Source organism: Rhea americana, unplaced genomic scaffold (genome assembly GCF_003343005.1).
Source record: "Rhea americana isolate MKP2758 unplaced genomic scaffold, rheAme1 scaffold_274, whole genome shotgun sequence".
Taxonomy (NCBI): domain Eukaryota; kingdom Metazoa; phylum Chordata; class Aves; order Rheiformes; family Rheidae; genus Rhea; species Rhea americana.
Genome location: NW_028186395.1, coordinates 881961 through 897596, shown reverse-complemented (window position 1 = coordinate 897596; position 15636 = coordinate 881961). Strand labels below are relative to the sequence as shown.

Sequence of the window (15636 nt, the reverse complement as noted above, 5' to 3'; positions counted from 1 at the left end):
CCCCACCCGCCACGATACTCATGACCTTCTCCAAGCACCCACGTTCCTTATGGAGAAGGATTCTCCCCAAGTCCTTGAACCAGGGTGGCCAAGTCTGTCTTCCTTCAGCATGTTCTTCTACAGAAAGCTGTGGTGGGGTTTTCTGTTCCAGTGAGCTGCCCCTGTTCAGGACAGTAGTTRAGCACGTGCTCCATTGTCCAAATGAAGAAAATTTCTTCCTAATTTCTTTTTTCCTGCTCTTGGGTAACATAAAGACAAAARGAAATATTTCTCCCTTGTTAACAAGTCAACTGTTACTTCTGAGATTTGCCCTTTGCTAGATTTGGAGGTGGATGGTACTATTKAATTTCTTGAATGACTGTGGGGAAAAAAATAAAGCAGAGTATGAGGCAGAAGCCTTATCTCCTCCGATCTCTCCATCTGTGTTTGTCTTGCACAATTGCTTCTTCCAAAGCTSTGTTCCTGCTCCCAAGCYGTACATTTTTAAAAAYGGGTAACAAGTCCTGCATGTTCTGYGTGTACTAGCTGACCAAAAGGATTTAGTGTTTCCCTGTGATGCTGAATCTGGTTTCTAGCAGCTCCTCAAAAGGGCACTAAATAGAGGTTAGCAATGATAGGTGCAGGTTATTGGGCTCTTGGTAGTACCATGCAAAGGAGTCCTTCCTTCCTTCTCTTATTTGTTTTTTTTTTTTTAATGTTGTATTTATACTGCAGTATCATCGCTGTTGACTTAAGCTGCTACTCTTGGTTCTCTTTTGCTTGCTCTAGGTGAGTCTAGTGGATCAACAGGAAGGAACTGAGCTGTACTTGAGCTAAGATATTTTTCGGACCGTGTCTGAGGATGGTGAGTATATATTCTAGTCTGATATTATGCCTTTTTTTTTTATTACTATTATTTGAGTCTGAGTCTTGTGCTGCTGCTAAGTGCATTCAAGAGGCATTGAGAACTCTACACACAGTATCTGAATCAAATATTCTCTTAGAATCATAGAATCAGTAAGGTTGGAAGGGACCTCTGGAGATCATCTAGTCCAACTCCCCTGCTCAGCAGGGAAACAACCGGCCCATACAGGGATTGAACCCATGACTTTGGCATTATTTGTTCAGTGAAGGTTGATTTGGGAAAAGGGGAATAATCTAAATAGGAGAAAGGGATCTACATAAAATAAAGCATGTGGCATTGCTTGTTGAGAGGTAGAAGAGGAAGACTGTTGTAACCGTGGGCAAGCACAGGCTGAGAAGCCTTAGGGCTGGATGGATGGGGTTGGGAGGGGCAGTCTCAGCTCTGGGGATGCCTGATAGGGATGGAGCACTGGATGGCTATGTGTTAAGGTGAGAGTGTGTGTGCAAGAGAACAGCTTGGGGAGTGCTGCATGTAGGTAAGAACACACACTGATTTATTTAAAAAATAAAAATATACCCCCTGCCACATGCGCACACACACACACACCTATGTGCTTTTAGTGAAGGACTGAAATGAAAGTGACTGGGTGGTTTTAGTAGCATCTGTTGTTCCCTGTATCAAAAATTGATTAATGGATTGTAAGAAAGGAGAYTTTTACTGTTTCAAGTCTAGAGGCAGAGTGTTAGGTCATGGCTCTCTGAGCTTGTGGCAGGCTTTTCCACATAGGGGATTGTAATATTAGCAAGGCTGAGACACTTATTCAGATTCCAGGACCTAATTACAGGCATGAAATGGTACACAACCTGGTTCTTCAACTTTCCAGAGTAAGAGTTAATACTTTAGGGTTCCTGCAGGTCTTTCAGAGCAGTGTTTGAAATGGGAAAAGTGAAAAGCTTTGCTAATGTGAGCTCTGTTTTCTTCTAAAGTAGAGACCGAACCACATAGAGAAGATCAGGGTACAAGAAGTGAGAATAAATACAAGAATGGGACCGAAGAGTGCTATACTATTGTGCGTTATATGAAATAACATACTATAAAGAACTCTGGAATATTACTGTGTCCAAGAAGTTGTTTGTAGTATGAGTTTACCTTTAGATTTGTGATTTGCTTTGATTTTTCAGTATATTTTAATAAGACTGGAATTTTCTAAATCATCTTCGGCCTCCTTGGGCTATTGAGATAGCTGGCCAGTTTCTCTTGGTTTATCAGTTTAATTTTGTTTTAAACTTAATGCTGGGTTTTCTCCTTCTGTTCATGTATCACCACTCAATGAAAAATTAAACACCATCTTAATAACMTTCTTCAGTAATGCCAAAGTAGCAGAAACTTTGAAATTTGGAACAGAAAAGCATGGTATACAAGAATCTGGAGAGACTGAAACACATTTAGAACAGCCAGATTGCTGATAAGCTTCAATAAAATGCCTTTCTTGCTTCCAGCAAGAAATAATCCAAAATGCACACAGCCTGATGAGAGGAATAAGGCTTGAGACCATCAGTGTGGAAAGATGTGATGAAAGTCTCCATAGGGTTGTAGATTGAGTAGGAATTTAACACAAGACAGGGCAATCCTTGTATTTTAAACTGGGTAGGCAGTGAATCTTTGCATTAATGCAATAACATAGTGTTATGATCAGCTTTGTACTCACTGCCATCAGAAGCAAAYCACTGAGTTGGAAGTAGTGCAGAGGAGATAAGCAGAAACAAAAGGTTGGAAATTCAATTAGATGACATGAAAACTTATGTTAAACAACTGAAAAAAAAAATCTGCAAGACTACTCAAAGAAACAGTGAGGAATGGGAAGGGGAATCCTAAGGGACTGTCTCRTGATCTTTTAACAACTGGATTAGAAAAATGCTATTTACTCTGCAAACRAACTGAACTGTCAGCTCTACTAGTTATGCACACAACATTTCTGATGCTGCCTCCTATGCTTGTGCTCCTTGATTTGGTTTCAAGAACAACTTTCTTTAGGAAGAGCTTCTTGCCGCACTTCAGGTAGACTAACATGTTTTGAGGTGGAGAGATGAAAACACGCCTGTGTTGTAACCTGATAATGTATGTTACACTTCAATTTGGAATGATCCTGGTTTTAGGTTGAAAGTGCTAAAGATCCAACAATTTCTCTGCATGGGATAGAGGTTAAATTGATGCAAATATATCCAGGTATGACTGAAAAAAATAGCCTTTTCCTTTGCATAAAGTCAGGCTATTAAAAAAAAACAAAAAAGAAAAACACCTTCTTACTGTAATGTATAACATGAACACCCCAGATGATATGAAAGCAGTGAAGCAGCTAACCAACTTCTAGATAATTGTGTTCCCTTTCTTTTGCATYTTTAACAGAACAACCTAATAGCAGTCCAGAGGATCTCAGAAATGTCTGGACCATGCTTTTTTTGTCATGTTGAATCCCTGCAAAGGCAATCCGTTCTTCAAAATTTGCCTGTTTCAAAACTTCTGATTACAAGCATGGTCATGACTGTTGAGAATTGACTAAAGCCAGAGGGTGTCCTGGGGCCTGCTRGTTCCAGCCATACCTTTTCATACCCAGGTTAGAGACGGAATGGGAAATCAGGAAACATACTCCAATTTCCCAGTGTTGAGGCAGAACTATTCCCAGGTGGGAGAGCATATGTCTGTGTCCAACAGAACAATCTTGGTTACAAAAGACATTCAGGAAAGCAGGTTTTATATAAAAATTGGAAATGTCATGCTTCATCCTCACAGGGCTAAAACCTCTTGCATCTCACAGTAACTGAAGCGCAGAGAACTTACTGTGCTCATCTCTGTCTTGGGGGAACAAATGTTCGGATACCCCATAAGATCTGTAGTGGATAATAGCAAATCTGGTCTATGATTCTTTGAGATACTGTAGTCCGCGAATCTCTGACAGAGAGGACAGGGAGGGTGATCAAAAAATCTCTCCAGTAACATTCATAAGGCCATGCTGGGTCTGTCAAAGGCCTGTCTAGTCAGATACCGTGTCTGACGGGCCAGCAGTCAGTGCTTGTTGGGGAACCTTGTGGAACGTCTCCGGCGTACTCTCCCAACCTGTCAGGACTTGCAGATCAGGGATTTTTGTAATCTAGAAATAACTTCTTAAATCCATCAAAGGCTAATAAAACTTTTTYTTTCTTYTTCTTCTCTGGATTCACCAAACTGCTTGTTGAAATCAGGTTAATGTTCACAATTCCAATATGTTGTGGCAAAGAGTTGCACTACTGGGTTGTGTGAAGTAGCTCTTTTTGTTTTGTTTTTGAACTGGGCCCATATYATTTAATCTAATACAGGAAGTAGGGAGTATCAGAAGTAATGGTGGACTGTGGTGTTGCCTGTAAGCTTCTCCATATCCTTTGATTTTGTAGATCTCTTGTTTTGTTCTTGATTCCTTTCCTAATATTTGCTTTTTTTCTTGTGCCTGCTAATGAATGTTTTCAAGCTCTATTATTAAACGCTATGCCTTCATGGAAAGGTGATAGTTCAGCATCTACTAGTTAATGACAAGTTCTCCCTTGTGCCTTCTAGTGGTGGCCCTTGTCTACGTTCCCCATGATCGAGAATTTCAAGACAATACTCATATTTACATGAAAATGATTCTCAGTCCATCAGTGGTGATGCTCTTCAGCACTGCAGGAATGCTGGAATGCTTGCTAACACATGGAAGCTTTTCCTTTTCACTATCCACCTTTCTTGCTTTTTGATGGATACTTATCCTGGCCTGGGCCCTTGCCAGGTTTCAACTATAGGTGATTCAGTATTGTCTTCCAGGAAGAGGATCTTCTTTGCTCYTTGTAAATACCTGAAAATGACTACAGTCTCAAAGAACCTTTTGAAAAGGAATTATGCATTTTTCATATTATATTAAAATGTTCTTTGATTTTTATTTTGGGGGGTGGGGGGAAAGAAAAGGAAAATCTTTCCCCTCAAACCCCATCACCYGCTTGTTTGGTGTTTGGAAGACAGTATAGGCTTTTTTGTCCCTTGAGAACGGAGAGAAARTAACTTACTGATAGCTGTAGAAATAAGCACTTGCCCCCACCTATTTACATGAGCCTCTGTCGGCAATCGAAATTGAATGGTTAATCTCTTGACAACATCCTTTGAGTCCTTTGACTTTTCTTTTTCTTTTTCAGGGTTATGAATTCAGAGTTTAATGCAGGTCTGCAGGGAGCAGTTTGTTGCTGGCTAATAGATGCTCTGTGCTGTTGGGTAGGGCTGTCCTGCCTGCTAACCCCTGTGTGCTTCCAGGCTGGCATTCTTCAGCCAACCGCTGCGAGAGTTGAGTGGAAATCCCATTCCCTGCAGACATGTTGAGTGCGCATTTAATTACCCTTTTTTCCCTCCCTCGTCACTGCAGTCAGAGGGCAAAGCATTGKTGCCCTCTGGTTTGCAAGGGCATACCCCAAAGCCCTATTCAGCAGCACCCCAAATGCAGACAGCAGTTGCTCTGCCCTTTCTGATGCTGCAAAGGTTTAGTCTAACATCAATTAAGAGCTTTCYTTCAATAGTAAGACTCTCCTCATTTCTCCCCCAAAGGCTACCTGCTGCTGAAAATGTCCTTAAAGACAGCACTAGTGGTGACTTAATCCTTAAATGTGACTAATGGAAGTTCTAACAAGCAGCCAGCACCTTTATATGTTACTTAAAACTAATCTAGCAGGTAAGTCAGCGCAAGCTCTTCTGCTGTGCTGACATTCAGGGCTCGGCTCTCACCGTGCACCATACAGCTACCTTTGCAGCATTCCCTGTTTTCCACAGCGGCTGTGGATATTGGGACTGTGTATAGGTAGATTGAAAGATGAGTCATCATGTAAAAGATGGACCCTTTTCCCGTCCTGCTGCAATGTGGAAGTTGATAGCACTTGACTTGCATCCTTTCATCTCCTCTTCCCAAAGGCTTCTTGTTCCGTCCTTCTGTTAGGTGCTTGTCTTTGGGCAGGTTTCTGATGAAGTAGTAAATGCGTAGTATTCTTACAGATGTATAACTTCTGCTGTGATCCTGCARAGATCAAAAGATGACACTCACCACCCTGACCCTGATTTACTATGTGCAGAATAATAGCTTCTCTCCCTCCTTACACTAGTTAAGGAGTTTATTTCTGGGAGGCCACATCAGTGGCTCAGCAGTCTTTCAGTTCACCTAGGACCTCGTTGGGCTTTGAAAAAATTAACTATTTTTGTAGAGAGATCTGAAGAAAGGTGCCCTTCACATAAGAGGTAGAGGAGGCAGAACATGAAGTCCTGTTGGCYGTAGCTAGTCAACTCTCTTCATCTGCTTGTCTAGATCTTGAGTATAGGCAGTGAAGAGAAATACGTGCTTCTGGGTGCAATTCATCTCACCCTGGTGTAGGTATCTACAYTGAGCAGAGGAAGGATAAATTTCAGGATGAAACAAGTTGTATTTAAGTTCATCTCCTTCTCCCAACACACCYGTAAAAAGATTTAAATAACTAGTTCCTACCTCAAGCTTCATGGAAAATATTCAGACCTGGACAGAGGTAAACTAGACTACCCAGGTAATACCTCTGCTGCTAGGAGTGTCTCAGCTTTTGGCAACAAAGACTCCATGACCTCTGCAGCCACAGACTGTTGGGCTGATCCCATCTTCTGGATTTCATGGGATCCTCTGTCAGAGAAAGCTAGCTCCTTCTGTTGATTTTCCTGTTGTTTTGCCCTGTCATACAGGGCAGCCTGTATGACAGATGCACTACCAGGGATAAGCCTAGGGATTCATATCCCTGCCATCCATTTCTATAACCCCTTGCTTTTCCTTTTCCTCTACAGAGGACTCTCTCATACTACAATACTGTGCTGAATGTGCACTGTTAATATGTAAAAGTAATGTAAGTGGTGCCCTCTGTCTATTGAAAGAGTATTTACAGCAAATTTGTTTGTGGTACCAAAAATAAATGAAGGATAAAGATATTGTAGGATTGGGAAGGGTACAGCTTCATTCAAAAACTTGAGTCCAGGATAGCGGCAGTGGCACCGAAGACCTTTCTGCAGTGGGAGAGACCATTTTTCTTCTTTTCRCCTTTTGGCTGCTTGGTTCCTCCTTACTGTTAGTGATACATGCTGGCACCTGTATTTCACCAGGGGTTTAGAGCCCCTTCAGTATGTGTGTTTTGTTCAAGCTCTGTGGGGCACAAAAGATCTTTGCTGATGTGGCTTGCCATTTTTGAAGACAAGAGATTGTGCTGAGGACCCGCAAAGAAGCCTGGCTGCTAAGAGGTCGCTGTGCTGTGCAGGTGCTAGCTGCTCTTTGAACCGTACTTTTTACCTATCTTGTGGAAAATTGAGTCTAGCCATTGACAAAAGGGTGTAATTCAGCAGATTGACTGGCTCCAGGCCACAAGAGAGATTTCGGTATCTTGGTGGCTGCTCCAAGAAGAGATTCCCCAGATGTGTGGGAGCAGATGGCAGTTTGCCCCCGTGAATTCCCCTCCTGTGGACTAGGTTCCTGGAGCATGCCGGCATGCCCACATAGGGCATATCATCTCCTCTGGAGGCTATAGGATGGCTCCTGGAGTGACAGTCCTGTCTTTACCAAGCAGCATGCCATCTCAGAGCCTCTGCATCCCTCCTGGGACTTTAAAGAGGTTTACCTGCTGGGCTGTGAGGCCTGCAGTGTGTGAGTAGAGATGCATGGAGGGAAGGGAGGGACAGCACAGTTGAGAGCCACTCACAGCATGAACAGTGTGGCTTGCAAGTCAGAGGAGAAAAAGTTAATTCCTAGTAACTGGCCTTCAGAACATACTATCTGCAGTGTATTRGCTCCTGTTTTCCTCATAGTTCCTGAAATCTTTAGGGCTGTCATGGCTGAGAGAAATTGAAGGAGGTTCCTCTCCTGGGCTGTCCTCCTCGAGGAGACAGCACAGCTAGAAGAGCTTTTGCTTGTAGTGCTAGTGCCCCAATGGCAACCACAGCGTGAATGCACGTGTGTATGACACTTGGAGGAGCCCAGTATGTGTAAACAACCTTGTCTTCCTTGTCCAATCTTACGGTTGTTAGTGGTGCTGGTGGAAGAGCAAATACCAGCTGTTCATCTGYGGAGATGTCTGACTTGGCATTTAGGAAATCCCTCTAATTAAGCCGGCTAAAATGAGGCTGCAAGCATTCTGCATTCCCCGTTTCGAACCACACAGACCATGCCGTGCACAGAGCARTTTCACTCTCTGTGGATGGTCAAGTCAGCTTAAATTAGAAATTCAAACTAATGACCTGATGATCAACCTTCTAACTGTGTCCAGCAGCACCTCAGAGCTATAAAGATCCGTTAGGAACCCTAACTGGAAACAGTCAGTCCTATGACAGGCCCTGAACTGCACATTGCATCTTTAGCAGACAGTCCTAAAAATCTCACTAGAGGTTGCAGCGGATCTCATACCTGGCTTGTCCTTTTTCTTTTTCTTTTTTTTTTTTTTTTTTTCCCAGTGTTATAAACACTGGCCATGCTGTATACACTTATATATTAAATATCAACGTATACACTGACTCTACCTAAGATAATTCTGTGTTTCAACTATTACTGAGTTTCTTTCTTTGTCTCCTAATGTATGCCAGAAAGTCTATTTTGAAGCTTTTTTAGCTGCACTCTTTCTAGAACAAAAGATTCCTGCCACCTTCTACTTCTGTTTTTCAGCAGACTGCTGGCATTTGCCTACAAGGAAGACCTGTGGGAAGCAAGGCACCTCTCCTGGTGCTCAAACTTGGCCAAGATATAACACATTACAGTTCAGTAACCTTGTCTGTAAACCTCTGTTCTCAGTATATTTTGACTTATATTTATATGTAAAGCAAATACATGTAGAGTTGTGTGTGTCTCCTGTGTATGGCTCAGCAATTGTATTGCAGAAGAGCCTGTGAGTACCAGCTGGAGCTGGGTGCTGCTGGAGCTGGATGCCTCTGGGGCTGGGTGGTGTACACTGTCCACCTACGTTCCAGCCACTGTGTAAATGGTGGAGCTGAGGGGGAGCATGGAGCCAGGCATGGCAGCATTTTTTTTTTAGGATTTTTTTTCTCCTTCAGCATCTGAACAGTATAACCTGTATGACTGTGGACTTTGAGGTAGTCTGTATTTTTGGTTTCTCAGCAGCTTTGGCCTGGTCATTGGTGCCCTGCAGTGACAAAAGGCAGCAGACCTGGGTGTTGCAAAACTGTCCCTTGAGCAAAGCTGCTCAGAATAAATTAACCATTACACTTTTTATGGAGAAATGCCCAAATCCTTTATCTGACTTCAGTAAAATGTTTGACCTGCTCTTGGTATTGCTAGTTAGAGCTGTCTGTTGGTGACTGTGGGGMAACTAGGTATATGAGGAGCTTAACGACTGCAGACTGTGCTCTGTTTTGATGGGATGCTGTTGTCTCAGAGCAGGAGAGCTACTATGATTYGGCCTGGCCTTTTGAGGATTAATGAAGTGCTAGATTTTTCTTCTGCTTTTTGAGCAATAGAGTCTCACTTTTGGTCCTTATTTCTGTCTTACGCCTGTTGATCTCTGTCACCAAACTGTACAAGATGCCCCAGGGGTCTGATTCTTACCCTTTGGCTTCCAGTACAGCCACCAGGAAAATTGTTTTGAACCAGGATCCTGTTCACTGTTGCTTCTCTCTGTCAGGAGCTGCTGATGCCTGAACTGAGCAAGGTATTAAGGTAGAGGAGCCTGGATAATCCCAACTGTCTTCTCAGCAGTAGGAGGTAGAGGGCAGAATCACAGCTAGTGTTAGAAATGGAGATGTCGTATTTTCTAAGGGGCCCCGGTGTGACCTAGAGGGCCTAGGGTCTAGCTGTGACCTAGAGAACTTTCATGGTCTTGACTAACAACAGGTAGTAAAAGCCGGTTCCTCCAGAGCAAGGAGCTATGTGTTCAGCCCCACAGCATTTCCTGCACTGAAGGCCRTTCCTTATTTTTGCAACCATTGCTAAATTGGAGTTAGTGAAACTTTCCATCAGAGCTAACTGTCCAAGTGATCGGAAAGGGCTATTGGYGACTCCATGAAGTCCATTCTACGCGAGAGAATGAGCACAGGTGTTCTAGTGCTAGCAGGAGCTGAAAACATCCAGCTAACCCCATTGCACAGAGGCGCTTCCAGGGAGGAATAACTTAAARGCTCGAGAATATTTTAGCAAAGCTTGCAGGTTGTGGAAGTGGGAAAGGGACAACAGTCCCTTTGTCCTTCCTTTCCTGACCATTCGGRGAGGACTTTAGGAAGTTGGTGTGCTGCCAGGAGGATCATAAGTGATGATTTACAGCAGGAAATTCCTGGTTTCTGGGGCCGAGTGTCCAAAAGAAGCAGCCAGCACCCGATGCGTGCTGGGGAGGAGGGCTTGGTGCTGGTGCACAGAGCTGCTTCGCTGCTATTGTTCTGCACGGTCCTGCACGCGCCATCAGTGCAGCAAAAGGCGTGTGGCAGGTGCCGCTGGGGAGGAGYGCCGCAAGCCGGACTGCATCTCCCGGCAAGCTTCTCCGCTCGCAGCCTTGCGAAAGGGGGGCCGCGTTGCTAGGATCCGCATGTCAGCAGGATGCCAGCTCTGCGCGGGAGGGGGAGAGCTGGGGTGATCCCTTCAGGCTGGCTCTGTCGGCTTCTCCATTTTCTTTCTAGTCTGGCAGGGAGACACTTAGATGGCAGAGCCGTACTCTGCTTCCTTCGGAGGTAGGTGGAGTCTGGCTGTCCTCCGCCCTCCCTCCCTCCATTGTCAGCGGCAGCCAAGGCGGCGGGCGCACCTGCTCCGGCCGCTTGCAGCAGGGATGCTCCTGCCCTTCTCAGAGGAGTGGGGAAGCTGCGCTGAGCGGTGGGTGACTCTTTGGGAGCCGCTGCCGGCAGCAGCAAAGGGCCGGAGAAAGGAGATGCTGCTTGTGTGTGCCCGGCCCGGCTGCCACCTCTGGAAATGAACATGAGCCTGCCAGGCCGTGTCTCCTGCTCCATGCTCAACTGCTTTGTAAGTGCTTTTTTTTTCCCTCTCTTCCCTGCAGCCTGTCTGCTCCTTGTCTGCAAACAGGGCTATAAGCCAGCTTTTCTCACCAGCTCCCAGGTCGAGCCAGCTGCCCCAGATCTGGCCTGTCYGTGAGGCCAGGCTGCCTGCAGATCCTTCCTGCTCCGGATCTGCCCGGCTTGATGTGCTGCTGTGTCCTGGTGGCTTCTCCTTTGTGAAGAGGGACTCCCCTCCTCTTTGACTCTGCATGCTCCCAGGAGAAGCCGCGGTCCCTCTCATTCCTGTGCTGCTCCCCTGCCTGAGCCCAAGGGCACAGCAGTGACCGGCCCAGTGGTTTGAGTCAGCCGGAAGGCCCGAATGAGCGTTGTGCCACGTAGGCTCCAGCTGGTCCCTGCCTGTAGCTGGAAAATTACCTTGCAAGAGCCACAGACCCAAGGGGATCACCGTGCTCTACCCTGGCTGCACCATCCAGGAAAGGAATGTGCAAGACTCCCTCCCATATTAACACTACTGGGAAGGCTTAACAGTAGGAGGGGGTCCTGAGCTCCCTGTCTTTGATACCTTCTGGAAAAGGAGTTCTGCTCAGAAGAGATCTGAGACCCCTTCCTACAGAAAGCTCCCCAGAAGGTCTTGTGGCCAAAAGGGTCAGTCTGAGGGCTTGAGGGGACCACAAGCTTGTGAAAGGAGAGTGGTCCTGWGCTCCCCACCCTGTTGATGCCCCAGAAAGGGGTTATGGCAGGATRAGATGCTGAGTTCCCTGCCCATCCTGTGCTGTGTGCTAGCGAGACCTGAAGGACACCTAGCCCAGTGGAGAGATCTCAGGCTGGTCTGTTCCACTTACTGCTGCTCACGGGGATTTCTTTGTGAGCTGCAAAGTGGTGACAGGAGAAGAGGCTCTCTGCTGCCTGGCTGCTGGCCGTGCTTGTGTGCACTGACAGACTGGCTCACAGCACTCCACCTTTCCTTTGTGCTCTCCTGGACTTCTAGCTCAATATCTGAGCTAGCCAGTGGTATGCAAGACCATCGACTCTCCTATAGTCTCAGGAGAGCTTCCACTGCATGTAACCGGCAGCTAGTGGAGCGGATGTGTGTCCCTGCACCCCTCTTAGTTATGCACGGGTACCTGGTGAGGAGGTAAGGAAGTGCAGTGACTTTTTTTTACAATGGGGATTGATGATGAGTTTTGTACCTACTAGACAGAGATCTTGTGAACAGTGGATTCTTTGGAACCCACTACGTGTTTGCAGTGGCTCCCCAGGAGGCAGGCTGAGGTTGCGTTTGGCATCCAGGGAGCGCTTCAAGCCAAGCTGTGCTGGTGGGCGATGAGACGTGAATGTCTGACAGCCTCGACCCATCYGGGCCTCCACAAATGTGTGCTGCTGGCAGATCTGGTTGTCGTCCCGGGACGATGGGTCTGCTAGAAGCACTCTGCTTTTGTGGAGTGTTTGGGATCCGCAGTCAGAGCCTTCAGAAGAGGAGGAGGAGGATGCTTCAGAGTCTTAAATTTAGCACTGAATGTGGCCTGTAAGGGAAAACTGGAATYGATTTCTTTTTAATCTCCAATAAAACCTGAGGTGATTTGGCATCATTTTAAATACCTCTGAGCCAGGAGGGTAGGGTCCTCAGTTCAAAATTTGACATTCTAGCCCAGATGACTTAGCCGGAAAGGTATTTTATTTTAAAGTTTTGTGGTTTAATGCTTACAGAACTGGGCATTTCCTAATAAATGTTAGATCTTGTAGTGAATCTGTAAATAGAAAAAACTTGTGAGGTTGTAGAAGGAACTAGCTTTTAAGAGGCGTTCTAAAGAAAATGTTCCTACACTGACATACTTCAACGTATCAAATCAATACCATTGTTGACCCTCAGCAAAGAACATTCTCTGTATTAAGGGTCTGGATATCTGCTTATTTGTGGAAAGAGTTGATAGCTTGGCAGAATATGCTTGAGGGTTAATGAAGAATTAGGACTGATCTTTCAGAAGTGACTGAAGATTCACAAGCCCAAATTCAGATGCTCTTGTCCACTTTTCCAGGGATGGTGGGTCATTACTTGAAATAAGGAGACMTGTAGATTAGCTACTAAATGTGCAGGAAGCCCAAATAACGTTACTTCTCTTAAACCAGTGTTGGGCTCATGGAAGAAAATATACCTAGGCTCCCTTGGCAGTTCATTTCCTGTTATTCTTCTGTAGTGCTTGCATCCCAGCTCCAGGTCCTCCCAGACCACTTTGAGGCCTTTGTGCAATTTCTAGAGTTTCCATCTCAGCAGGTTAAACGCTTTCAGCTTCCCTGAAGAAAAATACCATGCTTCAGTGTTGTCAGCAATCAGTAGTGCATGATGTGAGTTGGATGTACTTATATGCAATGGTTGTGGCATTACATTTCTCATTTTGTTATCTCTTCAAAAAGCTTCAAGCTCTTCCCAGATTTCTCAGGGCTAAGCATGAAAATAAAAACTCCAAGAAAGGAATTCTCTGTAAAAGTAACAGGGGAAAAAGAGTAGGTGGAAGTCAGAATGTAGATGGAAGCGCTCTATCTTACGGAGTTTCTGACGTGGTTCTGTAATAAAGGTAATGGGGGTAACCTTTGACATGACTGGACAAAATACTGTCATATCAATCAGATGTGCTGAGCTATTGTGCATCATCAAGATGTATCTGCTTGGCAGTTGGAAGAGCCTTGACTTAGTTGCTTAAGATTTATCTTTGTGTTGGGGTATTTGCAACAACAGGAAAAACTACTGGGGTCCTGCAGTGTCAGAGAGATACTGTCCTGAGGTGGAGCAGATGTTTCCATGCACACCTCCAGGGGATCCTGCAGAGAGTGCATCAGGGTGCCAGGGGGATCCAACAATCTGGAATTTGCTTTTTTCTATCATATACAGTGAAGTGGAGGCTGGGGCCAGTCTCTCAATGTTTGCTTTGTTTGCCATGCAGGGTGAGGAAGGCCCTCCTAGTTTGGAGTATATCCAGGCCAAGGACCTGTTCCCCCCGAAAGAGCTTGTAAAGGAGGAAGAGTCATTGCAGGTAAGGAAGCAAGAAAACAGAAAGCAACTACTTTGGGATGCGATGGGCTTCTTTTTCTTCTTTCTTTCCTTTTTTTCTTTTTTTTTTCTTTTTTTGTTCTTTTTTTTGGTGGTGTGATACCTGAGATTACTTGACTACTTCTGGTCCAAGATATGTTATGGAGGTCACAGGTTCATCAGTGCTATAGGTCATATTCAAGCTGGTGGTTCCTACTGTGTGCGTGGAGGCTGCWGACGGCAGTGCTGTTCTCCTTTCTGGCCCTGCCTTTCCAGCCCTGCCAAGATGTTGTGATTTGTACAGCACGGCATCTGCTGCTTGGAAGTATGATGCAACGCAAAGCTGCTCTGGGTATTCCCTGTCCTCTGCCTGTGCTGACAGTGAGAAACTGTGACACTGTGTGGCTCTCTGCAGCAGATAGGCCCTCTCTGAGACAGGCAGAATATCAGAGCTAGATTGTGCTCTATATGGCAATAGCATGCCATATTGCAACTACTGATCTAGTCCAATTTACATTGCTCCTAGCATTTTCCTGCTACATAGCTGTTGGAAAGAGAAACCTCCTTATGGTGCCAGCCTCCTGCTGCAAAAGGCCCTTGAAARAGACCCGGGTACAGTTGCTGCTGTGCAGCAACGAGTCTGGATGGCGGGAACCAAAACCTCCTGGTGTTACTTGCTTCCTTTAACATCGTCCACTGCCRCCTTGTCCTAGTGTGCATCCTCCTCCTCCTGTGAGGAGAAGCTCTAGCCAAGCTCATGCTGTGTGTTCTTACGGCTGCTGCAGTGTTTGAGTTTGCTCTGTGATTGGCAGTGTCTTGGTAAATGGTYCTACTTGCTCCTGACAAAAGCAAGGACTAAAATGCGGCAACTGGAGGACTGGCACAGGAAACATGCCAAGTGCTCACAGACTGAGGAGGGGCGCAGAAGCTTGGGGTCAAAGCTGCAGGTCTGTAATCTTTGAAAAGCAAATTCTCTAAGATGATTCTGAACTGAGACCRCCTGGAGAAGAGCATAACCTACTTCTGTGTTCTGCATGGAGGATGTCAAAGTTCACTCCTCCCAAATGGTAACTTGCTATTTTAATATGAAGTGAAATCTAAAAAAAGATACCATCAATTTGATAACAAACTGTATTTGGACATCTGCAACTTTATTCTAGGATTTCCCTYTGTCAGTTCATATAATCTAACTATCCCATTTTTTTAAAAGATTATCTCTTCCTTCTGTTTCTGTGTGAAAGAGCCACATAAGCACAAGAAACACGTCAACTAAAAATATTGTTGGCAAGCATGCAAAATAAACTGCAGAAATAAAGAGAATACAGTTTCTTAATGTTAGGATAATTAAAATTTCTAAATGGTTTTCAGATAGGTGCCAATTTAGGGTTGTTAACATCTACAAGTAATTTAGGAAGGAAGAAGTTATTAGTATGATTGCCCTATGATGTCTGGAATCCAGGAAATTCAGATTTTAGGCAGCATACATGAAAGCCATAGAAATAGCTTAGAAATGACAAGGTGGTCAGACTTGTTCTAGTTACAGTATAATGAATTGTTTCATCAAATGCCATGTTGGGCAAGTAAAAGGCTTTAGCTGAAATGATAAATCTTTATGACATTTTTGCTAATTGGTCACTGAAATCACCTAGCTTAGGTGGCATCCAGGGAACAATGAAGAGTTTACTTAGCTAAGGAAAGGTGGGGCACAAAAGAAAGGTAGAAAGGAAAAAGAAGCTGGATGAGTTTTAGGCTGGTCTGCCTTCTTTTTAATTCA

The 15636-nt window shown here is 44.9% G+C and overlaps 1 protein-coding gene across 1 annotated transcript in view; it reads left to right on the top strand.

The window, feature by feature from the left end:
* Window positions 1–15636, top strand: part of MTMR4 (myotubularin related protein 4) — a 60819-nt gene that overhangs the window by 20436 nt on the left and 24747 nt on the right. Inside the window, exons 2-3 of the mRNA XM_085308393.1 lie at window positions 769–844; window positions 13777–13866. Of these exons, the coding sequence (XP_085164519.1) occupies window positions 842–844; window positions 13777–13866 (93 nt within the window). The 5' untranslated portion in view covers window positions 769–841. The remainder of the gene's footprint in view (window positions 1–768; window positions 845–13776; window positions 13867–15636) is intronic.